Raw genomic sequence first — 26967 nt, 5'->3', positions numbered from 1 at the left:
ATGCCCTCAAAAGACACTGTAAACTTCTGAAATCCGCCCAAATTCAAATTTAAATAATGCCAAAGTGTTTTTATTTTTAAATTTTGTGATTATTATTTTTTTTTTAATCAAACAACTTTAACTGAAACTGGTAGCAAATAACTGCAAATGCATACAAGACACCTGCAAGAAATTGATTGAAATTCAAATTTAAATATGGCTAGTGGAAAATAGATTTTTTAAATACATTTTGCAACTCATTTAATACATTTGTCAGAATTGCAGATTGGAAATTTAGCAAATGCACATCAGCACTTAATGACAAATGTAAAGGTAAAACTTTTTCTTTTTCAATTGCGTGGTCAATTTTTTTATTTTTTGAAAAAGGTTTACTGAAAATAAAATGAAGCAATAGCTTTGGACAAGTTCACTGCTATAAAATATTTTTTTTCTTTAATTTATATTATGATAAATTAAATGTAAAATTGCTAGAAATTTTCTAATTTCATGGCTAATTATTAAAGAAATGTGTCTGAATCAGAGAGCAGAGATTTTGCAAGAGTTTGTGGAAGATCCATTGAATCTAAAAAAAAAATTGTATTACTGCTAATAGCCCTAATTGGACAAACACATTTTAAACTTTGTGAAACACAAATCTTCACTCTTGTGAATCTCCACTCAACCTGGGAAAAGCTATTGATCAAATTAATTTATGAACATATTTTTAAAAGTTGTGTGATTTATTAATTTAATCATTTTCACCCAAATCAAAGAGAGGAAATTGAGCAAAGTTCATAAATTAGGGGGAAACCGTTCATTTAATCCCAGTTTAAAACGACTAAACCTGGCAGATTTTATAATCACAGAATAAACTATTGATAAAAGCAAACACATAGGAGAAAGCAACATGATTGTCATTTGACTTTTCCTCCGGCGTTAATGATGAATATGTTCGATACTCGAGGCAAAAAGGAAACAAAAATGTTGCACAACTTCAAAGATACTCCTGAAGGTAAAAGCCAGTCAGACTTCAATGAAACAAATCTTTGTTCGACTGTAATGAAGGAGAAAAGTTAGAAAAAAAAAATGAGTGTGAAACTTATTGTTTGTAATGTTTTCCAGGTTGGTGCATATATCCTCACTTTATTCGTTTTATAGGAACAACAAGTGAGTTTGGTGTCGGTAAAATGCAAAAGTGATACAAGCAAAGTGATTCATCAGCACCATGAGTAAAAGCTAAAGTTTCTCAAGGCAAACATTCTTGCACAAACATATTGTCACCATTATAAATCGGTGTTTCTTAGAGATCAAAACTGCTTTCCTTAGGCTATGTTTTTTTGTTTATGTCGGCTGTGTTGTGGAGGGTTTTTCACTCTTTCCAAATTAACATCCAAGAAATATAAAGCAAATGTGCAATTTCTGCCTGAATAAATTAAATTTTACCACAACAGTCCAAAGGAATACTCTTCATCTGAGAGACAGCATCATGAATATGGCATTTCCTTTAAAAAGCAGTGAATTTAATGTAACATGAGCTGCTAAAAGCAAATCTCTAAATACCACTGTAATGGAAAGCCATTAAGCAGCGTGAAGTAATGAATATTTCTAATTTTTAAAAAGAAAACTGCTGCTTTCGTCACTCAAGCACCAACAAGAAACTCGGTACACACAGGTTTCTAGTAGAGATGGAGATAACCAAACATCACGGTCATGTCTCAACTGTCCAACAAGCATCGGATTAGATCAGCACCTCAACACTTAAATACATTTATCCAGGGTTCCAGCACATCTTTATTTAACAATTAAAAACTTTAAAAGGCAATAGGCCAGAGATCTAATGTTTTTAAGTCAGTTTTGACCAATCCCTTAATCACACATTTAGAAACTAACAACTGAGTTACTATTGATGTCACAAACGTCTTAGATAATAACAAGGAAAAAAAGAAAGATGGGACACAAAGAAAGGCATAAGTGTAACAAGGAGGGAAGCAAAAACAAATAAGACAGGAAGTAAGAGCACAAAAAGAAGAAAAGAAAGAGGGATATGATAAAAGTAGAGTTTAGGGAATTAAGGCAGGTAAGGAAGAAAAGGACATGATAGGAGGAAGTATACAACTTTGGAAAGTGGGAAATTGGTAAGGGAAGAGAACAATGGGGAGGAAAACAAAATGAGAAGGGTGGAAGGGAGGAAATCATTTCTGTCCAATCATTTTCCTAATTTGCAATCTAATCCGTCTTGTGACAAAGCAGCAATAAAAGCACAGCTGTAGTGTGTGCATACATAAACACCCTGCCTGTGTGAACATGTGGTTCGTTTTCTTTAATTGAGGTGAGCTGAACAATTAAGTGATGAGTGGCACATCTATGGAACGGGTAGAGCCTGAAATTGATTTTCTATCAGCTGTAGGCTCAGGCCTGTCAGTACAGATGTAGAAACAGAAGCAGAAAATAACCAAGTCTACAACACCAATAGTCATCCCACCAAAGTAAATCACAGCATTCAAAAGAAATATTTAGAGAAAAATAAAGAAACAGTTTATCTACAGAGATAAAGTGGGTACCATCTTTTCTGATCGCTATGTATGGCAATTGGAGAAAAGCAGTAAGTGAAACTCGCATAAAAACAGAGGAAAACTGATTTATACCACAGACGCAGCCTGAAGCCATCTTCCATTACCCCGACTATTTGTCCCTTCGATTCTGTCCCTCTATACATGTGGCTTCCAGAAGCAATTTAGTCACACAGCACATAATTCCAATATCTTTTATACTACTGGGAAAAACACGATTCTGGTGGCTGGAAGACATCCAATCAAACTTACAGCTATTTCATATGATAAAAATGGCACTGAGGCAGCAATAAAGCCCAGGAGAGCTTTGGCTGAACTTTACTACTCAGAAAGAAATGATATCTTAATACCAAGCGCATTACAATTACTTACAATTACTGCTGAGAACAGTGTGCTCAATCATCTAAGGAGATAAGGAAAAAAACAATTCATCCTAATTTCAAACGGCTGCATGCTATTTGGGCTCTAAAATTGAGACAATAAAACACTTGAGTTAAAATGACCGAAAGAAGATTGTCTTATCAAAGTGAAGCCATTGCAGTGCTCCTTGCTGAGGCCTGGAAGAATAAAGACAAAGCAGACCATTAATTTTTTGTATATTCTTACATATATTTCTTTAGTATAATGCATTTACACAGCCTTAAGAAAGTATCCATAAAATGCTTATGTTTTGCTACATTAAAACCACAATCTTTTATTGGTATTTTATGTGATAATATTGAGAAAACGTAGCACGTAATAGTGAAGTGTAAGATAAGTCATATTTCTCAAACCTTTTACATTTTGGTTAAATTATGCTGAATCCTTACTTTCTAAAACTTTCCTCTTATTGAAGTGACAGCTACAGGTGTGTTTGTGCATGCATGTTTCTGAAAGGTCAAAGTTCTTTTGGGAAGGTAAAACTTCATCTCAGCTTCATTTGAAGCCACATGAATCCTCTTATTTCAATGAGAACAAAGATTGTAAAAATTCAATGATGCATCCAAATGACAACTAAAATGCCTTTCTGTGAAAAAGATTCAGCTGACATATAAATCATGTCTCTCCTGACATGATTTATATGTATTTTATAAATCATGTTGTAATTGGCAGAAGACATAAGGCAGACAGAAAGTTAAAGTTTTCCATTGTTTAAGAGCCATCTTACCAACACATACTGAAAATGACTTTGGAGAAAAATTGCTGAGCTAAAAAGTAATGTACTTGAGCATGAGGCAGAAGAACAAACTACAAAAGAACAAATACGGAACAAGTGCCAATGAATGCGAGGCTCAAAATGGAACAAGAAAAAAAAAACAAGCACATTTTAGCGAAGCGAACAGCCACTGAGACCAGCACATATGACAAAATAAATAGTATCAGCGAGATTCCTGAGGCGTGTACGTTCAGATAGTTGACAAGCTAAAAATTGTCACCCTGTCAAAACGATGTTTATCCTCATCTTCAGATGGTAAGTTCTCCATGCTGCCAAGGCAGATTAAAAACGCCAAAAAGTTTTTTCACAGTAAATACAACACTGTGCAGTGACAAAGCCAAAGGGTTTGTGGTGAGTGCAACAAGTTTTGCTTTTTGCTGAACAGAATATAAACAGAAACAGAAATATCACTTTAATATAACATCCAAAACTAAATACTAAAAATACCTGTAAATAGATTTTGTTTTTCTGCTGCTTGCATTAAACTGTCTGCAATTATTCTTGATCGTGTGGAATCTATCAGTATTTGCAGTCAGGTACTGTGCTCTCCACAATTACAGGGACCATTGGCAAAGAAATGTGAAAAAAAGCCTGAAAATAAATTGTTCTAATGGAGACCTGGACCAAAGACATTCCCTCCTACACAAGTAAGTTCCTATAATCATCCTTCTCACTGTGTGTGGCAGCATAAAATACAGATCAAGAACTGTAAAATATATGGCCAATATATAGTTATTGTAATGTCAATGTATACAATATTCATAGTTTAAGTATTTCCAATATTTTTGTTGGCTAATACATTCCAAGAGTCACAAAGTCACACTTTGCATGTCACTTCTTTTTTTTATCCAGTTGAGGTAAAACAGGTTTATCACACTTGATTTTTTTTTTTGCAAAAACTTACAAAACCTCACAATAATGTCATTATATTCTGAAATTCTGACATTTCACTTGGGTAACCTTGTCACAGTTAAGTGGTTTTAATTTTTTTAAAATATTGTTCTAACTACAGATATCAGTAACTTTTAAGTGCCAACTTTCTTGTACCCATGCCCTGATTTATGAGAATCAACACCCATCTGCCTTACCTGAATGGCATGTTTGCTTATTTTTTGTCAATTACAGAGGATGATAAACATTGTACAGAGAGGTCATATCACATTCTTCACATCTCCTTGCAGTGCAGTAATTTTGTGCTGGTATTGAAAGAAAGTTTGTTCATCCCAAAGTTTCCCCTAGTTTTACACTTCAGCAAATATTTACAATATTTTTAATGACACAACAAAAAAAGTAACAGGAATATTGATTAATCAAACCAAGACATAGCATCTACAAAAAAAAACTGAGCAACTTGTTTAAAGGTTTATAGTAATTCATGTATTCAGGAGCAATTAAAGAAGCATGTGCGAGCATGTGTGGGTTTCCTCAGTGAGCTGATTATTCACCTTTACCAGATGTCCAACCTTTAGCACTGGAGAGCAAGGCCAGCCACGGGGTTGGTGTCATGCAAACAAGTAATTCAACGAGAGGAGTGGCACCGACAGTAGTCATGTCAAAGGGAAGGTCAGACGGAGGAAGGGGAGAGAGAAAGAGCATCCAGCGCCCTCATCGATTGTCCTGTCAATCATTCAGTTGCCATAGCGCCGTCTGGGGAGGCAAGGCCTAAAATGAGCTACAAATAGAAACAATGATGCAGAATGGGAGGAGGGCAGAGGGGAATTACAGTAATAATTCTCAGCTGGAGGGGAAAAGATGTTTGTGTGCGTTTTTCAAAGCATGTCTACCGGTAATTAATAGTCAACGTTTCAAAATGTATTTCCAATCAGATATGAAAAAAATCTTTAAACACGAGGGCAAACAGATTACACGAACATAACCTGAAGAAAATGTTGCCACAAACAAATGATTAAACTTAATCTGATTTTTTGTTCTAAAAGCTTCAGCAGCTGAATCGTTAGCATATTGACCACCTGCAGCTAAAGCCAATTTCTCAAAACAATAAATGAAAGACCTTCAGCTCAAAGTGAATGAATGTAAAACTTTGTACACATATTGCTCTCACTTCAATAGAACAAGTTTATTTAGAGCAACAAGGTGGTTCAAAGCGCTTTACACCGTACGGCCATCAGCTATGAAAAATGTAACACGCCCTGTCCAATATCATCATCAAAATTCCCAAGCAAATACAAATCAAATACGTTGATCAATGTTCCACTTACTACTAATCAAAGGCAACTCTAAACAGGTGTGTCTCTAGTTTTGATTTAAAGGGATTCAGTGTTTCAGCTGTTTTGCAGTTTTCTGAAAGTTTTGTTCCAGATCTGTGGTGAATAAAAGCTTAGTGCTGCTTCTCCATGTTCTGGTTCTGGGAATGCAAAGCATGCCAGAACCAGAAAACCTGAGAGGTCTGGAAGGTTGATACAACAACAGATCTTGTATTTCAGAGATTTATAAACTAGCAAAAGGAGTCAATTTAAGTGCTTTAGCACCGGGGATGATGTGCTCTATCTTCCAGGTTTTAGCGAGAACATGAGCAGCAGTGTTCTGCATCAGCTGCAGCTGTTTGAAGCAGACCTGTTGCAATAATCGATGTAACTAAAGATAACCATATGGATGAATTTCTCTAGATCTGGCTGTGATATTAATCCTCTAAGTCTGGAAAAGTATTCGCTGAGTGGCACCAATATGCCTGGAACATCATAAAAACTTGATTGGATCACCAATGTGTTTACAACGAAGCCCAGATCAGCAGCATGGACTCCACTGAAACCCTGAAGATGGTCTGTGGTATCTGGTAGCAAGATGTTAGCAACAAATCACTCAAGTCCTCTAAGGGAGTTTTCACAACTGATGATGTAGACTCAGATTGAAATAGAATAACTAGAAATAGAAACATTTGCTATATTTCAGTGGATGTTGTTTGCTTTCACACTGCACTATGTCAAACGATCCAAACCATTGGTGCATCCACCAAGTAAGATTCATTGCAAATCAGATTTCCCATTCAACAGGCATGAATTAACACTGCTACAGGTGCATCAATGGTATTTTATAAATCTGAGGAGCATTTTATAAATCCTGACCGCTGCAGACCACAGGAGCTTCAGTTTTGAAAATGTCCTTAGACAAACTCACTAAAAACATCACCAAATGTTCACATGCTTAATATGTTGAACCATTTAGCAGCTGCCATGATAAAGAGATTAAACTGTGTTATTCACTTCCCCTGTACAGAGTCAAACTGTTATGCCTGATCGGTGTACCTCTCTACCGTCTCACGCATGCAGGGTTCTTTAAGGGCAGTCTCATAGTGATTATCTAATTACCATGATTAGCGACGTCTAATTGGAATTTTAAAATTAAAAAATTAGCTCTGGCACTAACTGTCCTAACCTACTTCATTGTCTCAGGAAGAGGAAATGAGGAGAGGGACTGAAGGGGGAAAAAAAGAAAGCGTGCTTGCAAGTCTCGCAAAGGAAATTAATTTGGTTTGGGGGTATATCATTTGGCCACTTAACTTCATAAACAAACACACACAGAGCATGAGACTGAGGGATAGCAGTAAGTCTGACCCTAATGCCCCTCTTCTACCCTTTCAGTCTGAACCCACTTCACTAATTAACAATTGCTTTAATCCTTCTGTAACTCTGCAGACAATTGCACAATTTGCGTACGGGGCTTGACTGCGAATATGTGTCGCATCCTGAGGAATTCAACACCGTTTCTCCAGATTAGAAGAGTTACCCTCCGCCAAGCGTCGCCCACAGCGACCAAAGGTAATTGCTTTTTAATTAAGCCTCCGGCACTAATCCCGACGATATTTAGCAGGCACGAACTGGCACGCACACCCATACATTCACACGCAAACACAGAGGAAGGAGACGGAGACAAAAGGGGAAGTAATTCATCAAGGGTGGATGTTTGTGGGTTTTGTTGATTTTGCTCTTCTGTTCTCAATGGGAGGTGAGGAAGAAGGCAGGGAAAATGAAGCTACACATGTGCTGAAGCATTAAATGAATTTTTTACCCCACAGCCTACATGAAAAAAAAAATCCTTGGAAAGAAAATTAAGTGTTACATTCAGTGTGAATGTATATATGTCTCCATGGAGTAAAATGGAAAAAAAGCAGTCATCCGTCTTTCTTCCCATCTTCCCAGTGCCCAATCCCTGCTCCCTCTCATCATTTTCAACCCTTTCATGTTTCATATTATGTATACATCTGTCTGTCATCACTTCAACTTTCCCCTAAAAACATATGCACTTGGTAGCTGCTTCCTGCACTGTCATAAATTATTTTTTGGTATATTTTTTTTTCTTCTCCATGAAGCTTAAACCATTTCCAGCGGGATGAGGAGTTGAGAAGCCTCTTTTATCAAAGACACTTGCAAGATAACTATGAAACACACTAAACCAATAAACACCCACATGTGAGCACTGTTGGAAGTCTAATTCGATTCTGTGTCACCTCTTCTAACTGCGAGCTTCCTTTAAAGTTTGTGGTCCAATATGCGACGGTGCAACCGAGGAGAAGTCGAGGCTTACGTTGAACTGTCATTCACGGCTCACATGGAAACCTTCCAGTCATTCCTGATCCTTCTCTAAACTTTCTCAAACGTCTTATGGAGCTGATGACAAATCTTTAAACCATGTGACGTGAAAAGAACATTTATAATTTAATGCTTGCTTTTAGATCCACCGAGAAGGTTGCACAGGGACAAACTAAGAAGTACTTTGTACGTCTGTGACATAATCTCTGCCTGCAAGATGAAAAAATAAATGAAACAGAAGACGCTTGCATTACAGTAAATTGCTAAATGTCTTGAAAATCTGCTGAAATGAATTATGTCTTTGGATCAATAGTGATCTCACGTGAAAGTATTGAGAAACAACATAATGACTTACAGTAAACACTGCAATCTGTGTGTATAATATCAATCGTTATAGAGTGCTTGATTGCAAAATTTGGTTCATCGCATACATATTTAGGTAGTTGGATGGACTCTCGCTGACCTCAACATCTACACCTGAGCTAGATATTCAAAGTGTGGTGGAGATGCTGCAGATGATGAAAAAGAAAAGAGCAGACTGAGGAAAATCCAGGATCTCATTACTGCAATATTCAACAATGAGATCAAAATCAAACGCTATCCTGATATTGTCCCAGCTCTATTTTCACATTAGGTTGTGCAGAGCTTTGTGGTCTCAAATTAGTCATCCTTCCTTGTGTTGGAGGTACAGCAGAGAAAGGACTTGTTTTTAAACCGTCTGATTACTTGTCATAATATTGAGACACCAATTGTTTTTGCCGACAAATCCTTTTTCACGGCTCTTTGTTCAAGTTGCCTACAGGATGAAAGTTATGAATATTCATCCGTTTTGTTGAGAAATTTTGTCAAATTCAAGTATCAAATTACAGGTAGGAGTTAATTATGTTGTGATATGAAACCTCCAGGAGAAAAATGAAGATACATTTTTTGCAGCAGCAAAAAATATGTGAAAAACTAGAACATGTGTTAACCTGTTGTCCGATTTACTGAATACCCCATACCTACAATCCTAGTTGTAGTTTTGACTTAAGATACTTTGCCTTTCTGAGCTATAACTTATGTGCACATCTTCACAAACAAAACAAAAAAAACAAAAAAACAAATATGTTACAAAGTAGTTCTGCTGACAACCTTTCATGTTCTTTCCTCATTTTTCCTCAGTTGTATTTCTACATCAGCATTTGACTCTGACATGTTTTTCCTCCCCTAGAGATTACAGTCTATATATAGCACGATTTATGTTTAATCTCCCTGTGATATAACAGCAAAAGCCATTTCCAGTTGCTTTGTTTTTGTCGTACCAAAGGATTTACCTCTGAGGAGCATACCAGGCTGTGTTGCTGTTGATGCCATTCCTCCTGTGTACCTTCTCAGGCTCTTGTTATTCCAGACCTCTCATCATTTCTCTGTCCTTTTCTCTGTTTGTTGTGTACACAGAGGGGTCCTACTATCTCAGACCTCCCGTTGTCTTAACTTAGACCAATGTTGGACAAGAGAGAGAATTTAGTTGAGAAATTCCTTCCCACGAGCATATTGGTAAATGAAACAGTATTTCAGGAAGTGTAGAAGATGCACACACACTCAAATATGCACAAAGACAAATTATATACGCACAGGGTTTAGTAGATCTTAATGTTATTCAATAAAATCGTCTTTCCAAGGTTTAAGACAAGATGTCGTATGTGATAAATAATTCAACAGCACAGATTGACCCGTTTCTTTGGAGTGGCATCAAGGCTAAATGACTAAACAGCAGCACATGTTGTCATCCAGAGAATAAAAACAAAAGTGGGCAGAAGATTTTGTTAGAGGGAAGAACAGAGAGCAGAACATTAACAATTAAAGAGATGACAGCAGCATAAACAGAAATAAGACCATGGGAGAGTAAGAAGGTGCTACAAAAGGAGGTGTTGTGGAAATTGATACTGCCAAGAGGAAAGATGACAGGGGAGAAAGAAATAATAAAAAGGAAAGTTTCCATCAACCTTATCAACTGAAAAACGTTTGCAGAGGCTATCACCGTTTCAAAAAGACTGAAATGGGAAAACATTCATAAAGAGAACCTATCCTGAAACAGACATTTGCTCATTTGCAAAGAAGAGATTTTGAGGAGTAATAAAGCATTAAAAATGTTTCTGTTTCTTCCACAAAAACAGATGAAGAACAAAATTATTTGGGTTGGGTTTACCACAGAAATATGCCACCAAATTTGCTGGGATGCAGCACGAACAGCAATTATCTTCCAGCAAATGTTCCACTTCTATTCAAAGAATTAATTATCCTTGACAGGAGTAGGGAAAATGTCCAGCGGTGGAAGAGAACCACAAAGGAGAAAGAATCAGTGTTGACGCTTATAAGGTAAACAGGCAGAAAATAAGGGGGAAGAGAGCGAGAGAAGATAGAGGTAATGGGACACATTGAGAGGAGGATTAATCAATGCAATTTCTTAGTAAAGTCTTTTGAATACCAATTTGGATAAATCTCTTCTGGCCTGAGTTTTTCAATCGAGTGAACCAGAGTTTGTGTGTCTGTGTTTGTGTAGGGATTACATGCCGTAATCTCCTCTCCAGTAGGAGAATGTGATGTTTGTCAGCGCCACAAACGTAAAGATACACTCAGTGAAAGGAAATAGGAAAATGAACTGTGAGCCAGCTCTGTGGCCAAGTACTCGCCATAGATATTGGCAAAAGAGAGGGACATTAGATGCAGAGCTAAGACCTTGTCCCTGCAGATTGATTGTCAATCTAAGAACTGAAGGAGCAAGGAAAAATATTGGGCACAACATTTTATCTCTGCTCACTTCAGCCACTCGCTGGATTGCCCCCTAGCTGTTTTGGGTGAAGAGGGAATGAGAGTGCAGGTTGAATTTAAGGAAAATTTAAGAACAGACCCTTCCAGTCAGCCCTTCACTGTCTTAAGTTCAGTGAGTCTCTCTCGTTTTATTCTGCATGACCGAAACAAAGAAAAACACACAGATGGGGCTGATTTAATGATCAAGTGTCACTTAGACTTTAATTAGTCCGAGAGACATTCACATGCCCATCCTGCATCACTTTAAAGTGATGCTGCTGAGGAAGTGCGGGCCACAACATAGATCACAATGTCCTATCCAATTCAGCTTTTAGTACCGACAGAAAAGAAGGGAATGAACCTCAGAAACTAAACAAATCTCCAAGGATCATCTCAGCACCCAGGAAAAAAGGCAATGGGTTGTAATAGCAAAACCCTGTTAGCAGTCTTACTTTCATATATTGAAAATGGTCTGTTTTTAATGCACAAATAAACATTTTGTACATTTTTACAACTAACAAGCCCAGTCAAACATTCCTATGGATCAGAATGTGCTGTTTTTGATAACAGCACACTATATTATGTGGTCATTTTGCCTTTACTGTACAGTTTATTATCGTTAATTTTGTTTTTATGTATGTTCTAATACTCTTATCTGATTGTCCAACAGATTCCCACTGTTGGACAATCAAGGGTATCTATTCTATGTTTGTCACCAAAGGAAATTATATAAATTACAACTAACATAGTTCTCACCTATCTGCCTGCAACACATATGCCTGGTTATTTTACTTTGGTCATCACGAGGGGGAGTTGCAGACATTTCCACTTGCTATTACGAGCACATGATGATAAACAACACAGACATTATAAGGTTAGGCTGTCTAAAAGCCACTAATGGAAGAATGTGCACAAAATCCACTGCTGAAGACAACACGCACAACCTCTGGCTCAATAAATGGGTTTACTAGACATGGGAGAACCTAATATAATACAGACACAGACAAGAGATTGGCAGGAAACTTATATCGGGTGCTGATACAAGATAAGATTTTGTGTTGTATTCCCGTCATTTCGTCACAATATTCCACTCAGTATTAGCAGTAAAAGCTATTTTGGGTGATTCAAGTACCATTTTACGTCACAGCTTCTGCCGATAAGAAGTCAAGCAGTTGTGAGTTGCATAAAAATGTTGATTGGAATTGAAACCTTTTTCTCATTTTCTTCTACTGTCTTTCTAGATTATAAATGCCGTCTAAACGAGTTTAAATGACCTCAGTTTCCATGTTATTCCACTGCCTGTGACTCACTTGGTAAGTGTGCATGATTATGTGCTCCAAACGTTTGCATTGAGTGTGATTGTGCCTGCAGACTAAAGGATCTAAGGAAGCGTGAAGGAAAATATTCCTGATTTGAGTGTGAGCCAAGATACCAGAGGGGAAAGTGGAGGTTATCAGCCAGCACCCGAGGCTCTAACTGCTAATGCTAACACTTGCTAATAACCCCAAGGATTCTGACAGAGCTGAAGGACAGAAGGGTCAGAAAGCTGGGCTTTATGCCCGTGCCTGAGTCATATGTCAGGGGGCAGCAGAGAGCCAAGAGCAAAGGTGCACAGACTGTGGAGCCCAAGGGCCAGTGCTTGTGTCACAGAAACAGCAGGAACCAGCAAGGATGAATGCATAGTACCTCTAATTTAGGGCTGCTTCTAAAGTGGGCTTTGTTTAAAGACACACACGCGCACACAGTTGGAAGCAAAGCAACAGTAATGAGAGTAGGAGGACACCCCTCTGGAGAGAGGCAGGCCTTTCAGCCAATTCTCAGCCATTGATTCAACACAGGGAGACAGAGCTGAGCCACCAGGACTCACTATAAATGAAACCGGCATGCCACTCAGCAGCTTTATTCACCAATAGACTAGACCTGCTGTAGGCTTGCAAATGGTCCAAAGGAGAGGAGCCGGGAAAACAAGAAATCCAGGGGTTAACTTGTAGAATGATTTTATAAGGATTTAATAAAGGAAAATCACAAATCAGAGATTACATAAGTATGTGGTTTAAAAAAATGGACAAACTCAATCCACAGGGGTGGGAAATAATCATGTGTGCGGTTTAAGCATCAGCACTATCCCAAAACAGAATAAATGGCCAGACCCAGGGGGTGCACACTGCGAGCCCCATGCAAATCCATCATCAGGAAGTTCCTGTTCTAAGCTGGCAGCCAGTGAGGGCACCCCAGGGAGGTGTGACCAGCCTGGCATTACACCAGCCCCCATCCCGAGGGGAAGGCCAAACAACGCTGAAGTGACGGATGCAACTCAGAGGAGGGTAATTGGGTGCAAAGTGAGTAATGCCTTCTACCAGCATGGATACAACCCAGGTAGGTCTGACTCAAAAGGGTTCTGAATGGAAGCCAGATGAGCAAGTCCAGAGTTTAATTAGTACTTATTGTGCTTTCACACCGAGCAAAGTGTGCAAACAAGCTCTCACTCACATATTGGCATAAACAAACAAAGAAGCTTACAAGCAAACAAAGAGGAAATGTTTTTAAAAAGCAGCAGACAAATCAGCAAGTAATCCTCAACTCTGCTGTTTTTCTTCTTTGCACAGCAATGCCAAATCTCAACATCTGGATGTTCTTAATCTGAGAGCAAGTTGTTGATGTGCAGCGAGAGCAAGGACAACCGACGACCAGTGATGATCAACAGCGACACAAAACAAGATCAAGCACTGCACACATCACTGGTCATTTTCTCTACGGTAAAATCAATACAGCTGACAAAGGGCAGAGACGGAGTCAACTGATTCACGCTCTGTTGGGTTTTCACAATAAATCTGTGTTGCTTAGATGCATGTCACCTCAGATGTGACTTAAAATTAAAAAGAAAAAACAAACATCAATCATTCCACTGCTGCCATTAGCTTCTTAAATAATGTGATGCACGAGGTGAACAAAAATTGTAATAGTTTTTTTGTTGCTTATTTTTTCTTACAAATCATTGCATTCACAGGAGGAAAGGACAGACATAAATTTAACCACATGCATATATTAAAATCCAAGAAAAAAATATTAATTAATAAATTAATAAGATGACATGAAATAAAAACAATTTTAAATTTCAGGGAGCGTAAAAAAAAAAAATTAAGAGGAACCGAAGAAGGTAGACTTTATGGTCTGCTTATAATGTGTGAGTCCAAATTAAATTAATGTATAAAACAATATGTTGCATCGTCTCAAAAATGCAAGGAATAAAAAAAAAAAAAAAAACGGAATCAAAACCAAATACAAGAGTCTCAAATCAACCCCAATAGAAGCTGCATAAACTTTGAAAATATTCACCAAGAAAGTAAAAAACAACATCCACGAAACTCAAAGTTAAACTTAAATTTCAGCTGAAGTTAAAAAAGCAGAGATTGTTGTTCTCCAGCTGGGTCTCTCCACGTACCTTGCAGAGTTTCTGGTAGCGCGGTGAGGAGATGGCCATCCTCTGGAGCCTGTGTAAGAAGACCACCACTTTCTGGAGGGAGGTCCGGACCATGGCCATCATCTTAAGACTGCTACAAGTCTGCAGCAGCCTGCTCCTAGTCCGCATGCTAGCACTGCCCAACCCCACTCATATTGTTCTCCCTCTCCCTCTCCCCAGCCAAGCGACCAGACCCCAGCCAATCTGACGTGATGCGTGCACGCACACAAAAACGCATGTACTCAAGAGAGAGAAAGAAACAGTCACACATGTGAACTCAGCTCAGAGCGATCCCACGCTTCATCACGCACATACACACTCGCAAAAAGACAGTAGGAGATTCCTTTCTTAGCTTTCTTTCTCTCTCTTTATAAGCACTAACACATCGCTCAGCACACGCACGATGGAGGCGAACCGGACAAGACGAGACACTCACTTTCTCCTCCACGCGGACATTCACACGCGCACCCCGACCGCGGAACTAGAAGAGAGAATTATACAAATCACTTGTGACGGCACCCTGCCGAGTCAGACGAGAATGACAGCAAGGAGGAATGAAATGAAGACGGAGAGAACAGGGAGAGGAGCAGAAAGTCCTGGCACGCCAGGATAGGATGGGAGGAGAGGAGAGGAGAGAGATGGGGAAAAGGCACGAGTTGCACCGGACAACGAGAGCGAACGCTCACATGAGGCTCACTTTTTAACTGCCTCTGATTTAGAGAGAGGAAGAGAGTGAGAGAAACACAGAGAGAGAGTGAAATGGAGACATGAAATGCAGCAGCATGAAGGAAAGCAAACAATGACTCTGCCATGAAGAGAGGATGACATTACGAAAGGCAATGAACAGATCAATAAACAAGAGACAAGGAGATTAAAGTGAAAGAGGATAGATGGAGCGAGAGTAAATGACATGCAAACACACAATAGAGTTCCAAAGCAGGAGGGGCTGCTTCAGACATCCAGCTTTCCTGGAAGTATTGGCTCCTTTCATTTCCTTTGTTGGCAGTCATGACTCCACGTTCATGAAAACTCCAGTTGGAGTTATGAGTACAGAGATGAAGATCTGAAAATGTCTTCTCCAAATGAACAACTCAAAAAACAAAATAATTCAGAATAAATTCTGATAATTTCATCTTCTCTAATCAGTAAACAGCAGTTCAAAAACTGAGTGACCGACTTTTAATCCTAAAAAAAACATTTTCCACTTTTTTTTAAATCAAACATCAACCAACAGGACATACTTCATAGTATTAGTTTTTTCAGTTAAACAGATTAAAGTTTTTGAGATAATTATGGATTTTCTTCATTTTTTGTTTGATTATAAACCACTGTTCTATGATTTCACAATTTAAATTTTTCTTTTTAGAGATTCAGATTGTTTTCCCTATCAAACAAAATTGAAAACCAGGTCTCTGTACCTCTACTTTACAGTTTGAATGTCATGCTTTGTACTGCCAAAACAGTAAAAAAAAAAAAATAAATAAATAAATAAATAAATAAATAAATAAATAAATAAATAAATAAATAAATAATAATCCTCACTTACAAAGCTTTTAATTTACTGGCTACGGGTACAAGCTGCTCTTTTTCAACAGTGAAAAACTTAAAAACTCTAATCCAATCTGAACTGGAAAACAAATCTAAAATTTTAAATAGAACGACTAAAGACCAACATTATTGTTGTGAAAGGCTATGTACAGTCTGTGAGCTTTGGTTTATGATGCCTCGAATGTATTTGTGGAAATACAGTTTTGAGTCAAACCAAAGCAAATGCACGTACACCGCCACAATATCATTACATTCTGAGACTGTGTTTGTCCACATAATTGAAAATAAAGAGTGTATTGAAGCAGGAAAATAGTTGTCAAGTAACTTGTCTTGAACGTTTACATACTGTTGTGTGCTTAGACAAAGTTTAGTCGGGAATATACATGGCAATAAATTAATTAGTTGGAGAAAATCGGAGGTGACGGGATAAAAGATGGGTGAATTAACAGCGAGGAAAGACTTTAAATTATGATTTATTCAGCTGGAAGTCTCCAAGTAGTGGGGAGATGATATGAAAAAGGACAAAGACAAAAATAGCAAAGCTGAAGCAGACATACATGTGAAATTAACTCAATTAAGCAGACATAGAGTCCTCATTTGTACAATAGAAAGGAAGCATGACTTTGCAATATTATTGTTATGAATGTCAGAATAATAACAATATTGATTCCCATTAATCCACATTTCCCTCTACTGTTTTCCCGTCATCACAACATCCTCTCCGATTTATACCAACTTTGATCATTATTGGAGATTTAGATCTATATCAGGTCAGAGTATACATAGCATCTAAAATATTACAGCATACCAAATACTGGTCTTTTGCAATAATGCACATATTAGTACTGCAATGCAGCAAATTGTTCAGTTCCTGTTTCTATGAGCCTAATTGATTTTTGTTTTGAAGAATTAGAGGGGAAAAAAACTCTCCTCCTCTCTTTCAACAAGAGAACGAGAACAACTTATTTGAAGTGAGGATGAGCAGGCTTGACACAGACTCTTCAACATAATTACAACTCCTGCATTATAAAACAAGCACAAATTGACTGTCACAGACAATTGCTGGATTATGCTATGTAAAGCACTTTATTCCCTGGAAGGTCTGTATCCAAATAATAGAAATAAAGACTCTTGTGCACTCGCACACTGAAAGGCTAGACGATAAACTCGCAGAGGAGCTCTGTTTAAACGAGGTTAACCCAAAAAAGCACCTATTTTAGTCATTACAAACATCACTGACTTGGCTGCTTCACAAGAAATTACAAGAGAGGACTAAATATATTCCAAGTTCTGTCGAAATGATACTGGCCCAACCAGGTTACAGCTAGACATTTCAAGAAGACTATGGTTCATCTGGTCGATGAACAAACAGCTCAGTCACCCATAACAACACCCCCAGCCAAATACATAGATGTCAAACTTGATAAAAATCATCTCTTCAAGCTGTGTACCCGTTTGCACTTTTCTGCCCGAGGCTGTGATTGCAATACCTTCAACGACGACTGAATACGAGCCCCCTGATGGAGTTTACAGCACATGCCAGCTCTGGATAATGAAAAATCACATGAGCTAGGGTTTATGATACCATTCATTTTCAGGTAATTACTTAATGTGCCAACATGTGATGGATAGTTGCTAGAAATTGTTGTTTTTCCTGATAAAACTCAAATTATAGAGTTAGATGTATTTTGTCCCAAACAATCCAAGTTTTACACTTTACATTAAATATGTACAAGAGACTGCTCCAACTTCCAATCTGTCGGAGCAGTGTGACATCTACTGTTCACAGATCATGTAGCTTAAATATCCCCTGCTATCCTCAGAGATGAGCAGAAAGCAGATATAAATTTTATGATGCTCAAGGTAAAATTCTGGGTTTATAAAGAAGGAAAACGTCTGTTTTGTAAATTTTGACTCTAAATTAGCTCCAATCCCTCTATAAGGGGATGCGATTTCAGACGCATGTGTGAAATCATATACACACACACACACACACACACATATTTAGACATACGATAAGACTTTCTCTAAACTAATCCATTGTCAAAGGATATTTTAACTTTCTTGATCTACCAAAGCTAACAATTTGATGAAGTAGAAAACCAAGGTTGACCTGTATACACTTCAGCCAGAGCAAAATATCAATAGTCATTTAAAAAATCAGGACTGCAGCATTTACAAAGGCATTCATAAATGAATAAAGGGATTTAATATGACAATCCCGCTGTAAATACTGTGAAAATTGTAAAATGCAATTTATTAGTTTGGGGCTATTGTGACAAGTCAACATAATTAATAGATCGTGGAATAATAAAAATAAAAAATAGCTGAAAATAAATTTTTTACAGTGTTTTGCGTGCAAAGAACTCATTATTTCCATATGGCGTCAAGTCACATTTACCTCAATTCAAGCTTTCTATTTCAAAAAAGTCAGGATTCAACAATCCACAGTGAAACCAAAAAAAGAGATTTGTAATAAATCCAGAAAACCAATGCTGCTGCCCTCAGTGCTTTTTTGTGCATATTTAATATGAAAATAGTCATCAGAATGCAAGTGAAAGTCAAGAATTAGAGTCAGCTAAACATTAAATCATAGCAGAGCCTTTAACTCAGAGTTTGCACACTGAGACTGAAGTTTAACATCTGTCTATGTTTCATTAACCCAGCTTCAATGGGTGAGAACCATCCATCAAAGTCGACAGCGTCTGCTAATGAAACAAAAAGAGCCAGTGGGTTTTAATCAACTCTATAATATCCACTAACTGCTGTGTGCCAAGGTTTTCCTTAAGTTTAACCTTCGATTCAGCCGCTTTATTGAGAAGTTTTGCACAAATACTGACCCTTGAACATAACTGTAGCAAATTAGTTGGAAGTTCCTCCCATTTTTGAAATAATAATCTACTAGAATCAAGTCAGCACAGATGTCAGTGTAATGGGGTATGATTGGTAAAATAACTTTTGTGTCATGCTATTGATGCGTGCAAAATAGAACCTGGGCTTAATACAAAGGAAAATCAGATCAGTGAGGCGATTTGTCATTTAGTGCTTCAAAAGAGCGACTCAATATTTTGACACAATTGAACAATTTTGCTTTATTTTTAGTTCTAAAAAGAAGTGGGATGCTAAGTTTATCCACAGCGCCAAATAAAATGCTATATAAAGCCCCAAGGAGTTGATAAAAAAAGAATCCTCTTTTCCAGAGCAATATATCAAATATAGAAGGATGTAGAAAGGTTTGTAGCCATTATAAATGCAGAGGCAGGTAACAGGGACTCTGGGGTTATACTGATACATAAAGCATAAGATGATGGGTGTCAAATGATCCCAAAGGGAAGGTCTGGGTAAATGACAAAGCAAATGAAAAAAGGAGAAAATACACACAATCTGAATACCTAAGCAGCACAGAACAAGAGGATCAATGAGCCACATTCAATGCATACAAGCGTTCACACGCCCTCTGCATGCCCTCTCATTCACACACTTTTAACCAGCAGCGAGCACACAGGTGTGCTCATCCACACACACTATCGCATCAGTTCAGCTGGTGAGGGGTACGTTAATGAAGGGTGACACTGAGATAATAGGCTAGCACCTGTGCATGAATTAGACACACACACTGGTTTCCTTTTCCATTTCCAGCCCTACCTCCAGTTGTCGCCTCAGCTCCTTCACATTGGCAGAATCCTGGGACACGTCTTCCCTCTGGGAGGCGTCGGACAGGACGGTGACTGTCGTCTCAGCCTCCTGCAGCCACCTGAGGAACGACTCCAGCTCCTTTAGAGACACCTGGACCTCCTTCAGCTCGCTGTCCAACTGAGCACGATGGTCATTTGCCCTGCAAACCAACACAAACTAGTCAAATATGCAACAATGTGAGACAGAAGCGCAAATTAACAATAAAACTTGCATATAAACAAGAAAGGCAAATGGGTGATTTACCTCTTGCTGAGGCTGTTCCAGGCCACATTCTGTTTCTCTGTGACCTCTTTGATTCTCCTGGTGTCATCGGAAGAATACTCTCGTAAAAGGTGATTGGAAAGCTCGTTGAAGGCTGCGACTTGGTCTCGGCCCAGGGCTTGGGAAAACTCCTGAAAAACATAACGCAAAATGCACTACAAGAGATTCACTGATTATTAAAAATCCATCTGAAAGGACCTCTGATACTGCTCTCAGTTGGCTTAATTGTTTGCTAGTTTTTAGAAAGTTTCTGCACAGATTTAGATTTCTAGAGTTCTCAGTTGAACTGACTGAAAATTTACAAACTGGTGCACAAAAACATGGCCTGAGATACTGGTGGATAGATCGAACGGCCAACAGACCAACAATGAATAAATGATGAGATAACAGACAAATGGCTGCATGGATGGACAGATTGAAAGATGCATTAATAAATACACTGAATCTTTTATCCAAAAGGCAGAAACACATTGACTGGAGCAATATTCTTTAGAAAGTCTGATATTTATGTTGACATTAGGACAAGGAATGAAGACTGGGAATATTTTTCCATGCTTTCCTCATACATGTTTATCCATGATATATTATACCAAATTAAATAATATTTTTTTAAGTAAATTTCTTCCTTTCCCAAACTACTTCGGCTAAATCTAAAAGCCAAGTAAAACTTTAACTTAGTTGTTTGGCTCCTCAGTTTTCTGACTGTTTGTTCAACCAGTCAGATTATATAAGACCTTAATTTAGAATTAGGAAATAAGTCATGCCTATATGACCAAGGGGCTTCTGTTCTTTCAACTTTAAATAGACAATTACTCATCCTGGCCACATTAGCCAGGAGGGGTAAGCTTTCAAAAAGCAAGTTGCATTATCTTAAACTTAGACGCCCCCTAGTGTTTAGTTCTCAAAACTTCTGAGTCAAGACTAATTTAAAGAAACTCCGTTAAGATTATGTAGGTGTATGAATGTTATTAAGGATCAAAGTGAAACTTCAGAGGAGGGATTTATTCATTCCCAACTTAGACTGCTGTTCAAAAGCCATCTAATAAGAGTCAAGTTTTGCTCCAGTCCATTGGGAAAAATACCCTGGAGAAGATGTCTAGTCTACCGTGCTGACAAGGACAAGGCTTCAAAGTAAATGACCTCAGGAATTACAGACATAATGGGTTGGAGAAGCGGAAATCTGCCCTAACCTTGGAATCCTCGAGTTGTTTAGTCAAGGGATCTTTGGCCCGCTGCAGAAGGTTATGGAAGAGTACTTCGTTATGAGCAATAAGGGCTTTCACCTCCTTCCTTTTTTCCTCCCACTGATTGCTGTGGACAGTCATGTCTTCCAGCTGCTGAAGTCGGGCTTCAATGCCATTTTGAGTGCCGTCCCACTGGCTGCGCACTTTTTCCACTACAGTCAGGCAAGCAAAAAAAGTGATGCTGACAAACTGATCTATAAGCCTAATGTGTTACATGCATTTTGAAACCACATCGTGGTCCACACGTACATTTTTCAGAAATGGAGGTGCGGACATCAACATTCGAGGTTTTGTTTTTAATGTTCTGTGCCAAGGTGAAGATGTCTTCCAACTCGGAGTGACGCTGTTCCAGGTCATTTTTTGTCACCTGGAAGAGGACAAAACAGACATGAGAGCTTCGACTCATTCAGTTAAGGAATCTGACATGAATAGATAAAATATAAGGATTTAATGTGTTTTGTTTTCCACATTTTGTCACAATACAAACAAAAACTCTCAGAAATACAAATTCTTGTATTTTATTGCTAAAAAAGTTCATAATTTAAGGAATTTATACATGGCCTTTGAGTTTTCCACATTATGTAAATAGCATTGTGCCATGCATTTGTATTTAGCTCCCTTCACTCTGATAACCTTAAACCTGTACGTTCAGTAGTTATTTAAACTACTAAATAAGGGGTATAAATATTTTTTTTGCAATGCAGTGTACTTTTTAATTTAACTCAATAACACTCAATGCCCCCCTTAAATAAATACTGAGATGATGCATTGACTTTTAAAAACATTATATATACAGTTTTTTCAATACAAACATCAGCATCTGTAAATTTGAAAAGCTATCTTTTTTTTTAACAGTTCAAATTCTAAAATCTCATTTCTAAGATATTATTTAGTTATTTCAGCAGATTTCCTTATCCTAAACCAAAAAACTTGGGAGAGTTTGTCACCAGATTTAATTCTTCCCACAACATTGTCTAGTTCAAGCAACACAAAGTGTGAAGATGTCATGCTACATCTACTTCAAATGGTAGAATATGAATACAATTAGAGGCAGCACAATCTGTTTAATGAGCATCAGCGAAGACGAGAGCACAGCCACTGAATGAGAAAAACATGAGCTGACTTTTTATTGTCTTCTCAACTCAATGACTTCTCTTTTAAATCAAGCCATAATTGGTGACGAATGTGCAAATGTGCTTCAAAGATTTAATGCTAAATGATAATTTAAAAACAAAAAACAGCCAACATTATCTGCATATTAACTATGTCATCCTCTATTCACTCACCTGAAGGCGTCCTATAGTCGTCCTGATCTCTTTTGTGTCTCCTACAGTGACAATGTTGGATTTAAGCATCTGAGTGATGAGAAGAAGCCAGTCAGCCATTTCTGTGGCACGTTTGTTCAAATCTGTGGGGGCCACAGTGTCTGCCGAGTACGGGGCCCGAAGATGGGAGTCCTCACTCGCCATGCTGGCCATGTGAATAGCCGAGGGCACCGAAGACACTGAACAAGTGCAAAGAAGGGTCAAAGGACGAAAAATACTGTGCAATACTAAAAGAGCTGGTTGAAAAATACGAAATGAAAGGAATATTTTCAATATACTATTGATGTTTTAAAATAGCTTCAATAAAAGTTTAATAAAGGAATCAGGATAAATGAGACTTCAAACATGGTTTTTATAAGGTTGCTTGCATATGATTATCCCCATTGCAATGTTCTAGATAAAACAAGTCTCTGGGAAAATGCTAATTTAATCCTAAAACTGCTGGTTTAGGGACACATTTATTACTATTAATGTCTATCAAAAATTTCATTAATTTTCTGTCTAATTAAAGGCATATCAATAAATGCCAGTGATGTTTTATTTATCTTTCTGTAAATTAATTTCTATGTGAAAATTATGTGTTCAGACAGGCAGATTCAATGTCAGCAATTTTTTTTAATTTTGCAGGTCTGTACCTAAAGAGTCTGGCATGTGATCATTAAAGCTGACCTTAAAAAAATGGTTAATCAGAAAAATTGGTTAATATAAATCAATTGTGAGTTTTTATGTAACAATTTCCTCTTATCCGATCTGTTTCATTAGAAACAGAAAAAGTCATTCCCTGTTTTTTCTTACCAAGCTGTTGGTGCTGCACAACATGTTGCTGATGTGTCCACGGAGAGACGGGAACCTGAAGAGATTCCCTTAAATGACCATCCAGGGCTTTCCAGTCAGCAGCCAGCTGCTCTACTTTACCCTGAGAACACAAACGGCGAAAAGGCTACAAACGTTAAAATTAATTTTTTAGCACAGAAATTACAATAAATTACCTCTTGGTAGAACTGTAACACTTTAACAGAGCAATATGGTGTAATTAAATATAATATGTCCTTTATCAAAGCATTTTATTACAGAATCAGGGACCTTTTCCTCAGGCAACAGCTGCTGATGTTTCTGCAGCTCGATAGAATGAGCCAATAAGTCCTCCAGGTCCTTCTTCCTGTCTTTCATAGAGACCTCAAGAGCCTGCAAATGAATAAAAACGAAAACTAAAACTGCTGTCTGAATATTCATGCATGCTGCCTCTTGTGACATGATCTTGAAAAACTACCTGAGCCTGGACAGGATTTAGTCCTCTAGTCACAATTGTCTGGTTTGTGATGATGACCCAGTCCGTCAGCTTGGCCATCCTGTCCTGAAACAGAGTGTGACTCTGCAGGTTTGTCTCCACCTCCCCCACCTTATCCAGCAGGTCATGGGTCACCTGTCAAGAAAAAAATATTATAGGCAATATCAGATGGAAGAAAAAAAAAAGTCTGAAGAGTGAATCCAAGTTCACTTGTAAGATTAATTTCACCTTGCTCCATTTGAGGTTGATGGCTCTGAGGTTTCCAACATGATGGTCTCTGCTTTGAGTGCTCACACTGGGACTGGCCAAGATCTGGGGAGCGTGTTTGTTTAGCCAACCAAGACGTTCATTCTGAGCATCCATTTCCACAGCAAGAGCCTGCAAAAAACAGGGGAACTCATCCTTCATTTCAACAAGAACTAGAAGTTAGGAAGAAGAAAGAAAAAAAAGAAACAAGAAGTCTGGGAAATCCAAATGTAATGATGTGCAAGGTAGTTTCAATCACCGTAGCTTTCAGTGTCTCTCCTGACAAAAAAATGTTTGGCTTGAAAATGTTTGCTCTCCAGAGAGAAGAAAAATAAACGAAAACAGTGTCACTAGTTCTTTCAAAACTGTTTTGCTGAAGAAGAGAAATAGGATCTATCTCAGTTTGTTTTGAGTTAAAGGAAAAATATAACGGGGAAATGCAAAATAATCCAGGTAAACATAGTCACTGTCTTGCAGCGGATAAATACCCTCAGAACCTCTCCACATTTTATCAGCTTTTGACCAAAAACTTTAGTGCATTTTATTGGGGTTTAATGTGAAAGCCTAAAATAAAGCAGCACAAAATTGTGAAGTGGATGTAAGGAATATTGGGCTTCAAAACTGATCTGATGATGTCCAGAACTAAATTTAGCTTCAAATCACCAGCAAGGTTTTGGGGGTTTTCTTTTCCCTCTTTGCACATGCATAGACATACCTCCAATATACTCAACTTTCCAAACACAGAAGTTAAACCTTGAATATATGTATCATTCTTGAACATGCATTTCCAAGTTTTGTCCCAGATTTTCAATTGAATTTAGATTTATGATCCACATTTGGAAACTGCCACATTCGCCAACAGTTTCTCTTTCATAATTACTCTTTATTTAGCTCCATTCACCTTCACATCCAATCATCATCATTTCAAAATAGTTTTGGGTTGCAAAGCCACAAAATTTTTTAAAAGTCTCCGACGTGTGTGGAATAACTGTACCTTAAGCTCTTTCAGGTTTTCATCAGTGGCTGAGACTGGCAGGGAGCTAGCAGCGTTTTCCGCCTCCTCCAGCCACACAGCTAGATGCTCATATCTTCTCACCAGGTCTAACACAGCTGGATCCTCTCCAGTCAGCCTACACATACACACACATGCAAGCATGCAGTACATTACTATTCATCCATAATAGGATATATACTTCCTCCAGGTGGCATGATTTATCAAAAAAAAAAAAAAAAAACACAAGAACGGTGCCAACAGTGATAGCATTGGCCTGCAACAAAGACTGAAACAGTTGCCTCATAATGAACCCTGAGCATGAAGCTGGATTTTATTGCACATTAAAGTCACAATGTTGAGTGATTTGTAAATGTCACTACATCCTGTTTATTTTGCACTGCACCCTTCTTTTCTGTGCATACCTGCGCTGTCTGTCTAAGACCTGACGTGTGACGGCTCTCCAGCGCTGCACCAGAGTTTCTAGCTTTTCTTCCAGTAGAGGGCCATCTGGAGATGAAAGCTGCCCAATTATCTGCTCCCCAGTGCGAGTCAGTCCAGTAAGGATTGGCTGATGACTGGAAAGTCTTTCTTCCAGCTCCTTAGAAAAGAAATAGACAAAGAGAATGAAGTTTCATTGAAACAGAGTAATCTTCTGAAGCTCATACTAAATCCTGAGTTCAAGTACATATTTCAAAGTTAATCTGTAATCGACATGTTGGCATGATTTGAAGCGAGTTCAGATTTGAGCTGCCAAATCCCTACCTTTCACCTGAACAGATTTAACGATCCAAGACAGACCCATAAACTAAGCTGAGTGATTGTACAGTGAGTCAGCTGTCAAGATATTTCACTTCCTTTCCTCCTGATCCTCCTCATCGTCAGTAGCTGTTAAAATATATAAAGAATCCAGAAGGACTGAGCACAGCTCAAGTGCTGCAAATCTCACCGATAAAGGCAGTAGAGGTGGAGGTGCCGCCAGCGATAACGCTGCGGCTTCAGAGGATTTAATTTCTAGCAGAAATGAAAATAGCACTTAAGTGATCAAACAAAGTCAAATTAAAGGTCCTTTCTCAACATATTCTTGGCTTTTCTCATTTCTGCTCTGCATAATAAACAGACATAAAGTGATTTTATGAAGTTCAGGGTGGAATCTGGTTTTTCCCTTAGGGAAAGAAATGCAATTATCATCTGTTTAATATAAAATATCAAGTTGTCTTTATCTCAAACATATTATATTCCCATTCTGGGAATTCAATTGTCCTGCTTTGAACTTAGAAACTGGCTCAGAGTGTGTATTGCACTTCTCGTGTAAACGTTTAGATATTATCAAAGCAATCTTTATTAAAAGTAATAAATACACAAAGACAATTAAAAATTCTGTTTCCTGGATGGAAGAAATTCCCCACATTTGAAAAATACATAGAACAAGTCATAAACCTCCTGGTGTTGCCGTGCATATTCAAGATCGAGCTGTCCATCAGGGCCGACGCTTTCGGACAGCAGGATCTCAGTTTCAGTCAGCCAATGACTCATATCCTTCAAGTCACAGTGAAACCGCCCCCACTCCTCAATGGCACGGTCAAAATTCCTATAAGCCAAAATAAGAGACAGAGCCTTGTTATCCTCAGTATTAGGAGTAGCACAGCATTAGCAAGATGGACTCCTGTGGAATTAAAGTAAAAATGACAACAGTTTTGTGCAAATTTAAGCCCAAAAGAACAAGAATGACACTTCCAGACAGAAAATTCAACAAAATTATTCTGGTAATACTCCCGGTTTGCATAATCCATTTTTTTTTTCTCCCAGCTTGCTACGATTAATCCC

At 38.1% G+C, this 26967-nt stretch overlaps 1 protein-coding gene across 9 annotated transcripts in view; it reads right to left on the bottom strand.

The window, feature by feature from the left end:
• utrn (utrophin) overlaps positions 1-26967 on the bottom strand; it is a 177879-nt gene that overhangs the window by 96267 nt on the left and 54645 nt on the right. For 7 of the 9 annotated variants that reach the window (XM_044105882.1, XM_044105879.1, XM_044105885.1 and 4 more), the window contains 12 exons: positions 26581-26731; positions 25566-25741; positions 25144-25279; positions 24132-24281; positions 23886-24038; positions 23699-23800; positions 23411-23531; positions 22577-22794; positions 21540-21657; positions 21237-21442; positions 20029-20177; positions 19735-19924 (listed from right to left, as the gene is read on the bottom strand). In XM_044105882.1, coding sequence (XP_043961817.1) covers positions 19735-19924; positions 20029-20177; positions 21237-21442; positions 21540-21657; positions 22577-22794; positions 23411-23531; positions 23699-23800; positions 23886-24038; positions 24132-24281; positions 25144-25279; positions 25566-25741; positions 26581-26731 — 1870 coding nt within the window. Of the gene's footprint in view, positions 1-14523; positions 14686-19734; positions 19925-20028; positions 20178-21236; positions 21443-21539; positions 21658-22576; positions 22795-23410; positions 23532-23698; positions 23801-23885; positions 24039-24131; positions 24282-25143; positions 25280-25565; positions 25742-26580; positions 26732-26967 lie in introns of those variants that run through there. The other 2 variants (XM_044105887.1, XM_044105888.1) reach the window with 1 other exon arrangement.

This window comes from Gambusia affinis, linkage group LG22 (assembly GCF_019740435.1).
Source record: "Gambusia affinis linkage group LG22, SWU_Gaff_1.0, whole genome shotgun sequence".
In the NCBI taxonomy this organism is placed as follows: domain Eukaryota; kingdom Metazoa; phylum Chordata; class Actinopteri; order Cyprinodontiformes; family Poeciliidae; genus Gambusia; species Gambusia affinis.
Note: the sequence above shows the minus strand (reverse complement) of the source record. Positions and strands in the feature narration are given on the sequence as shown.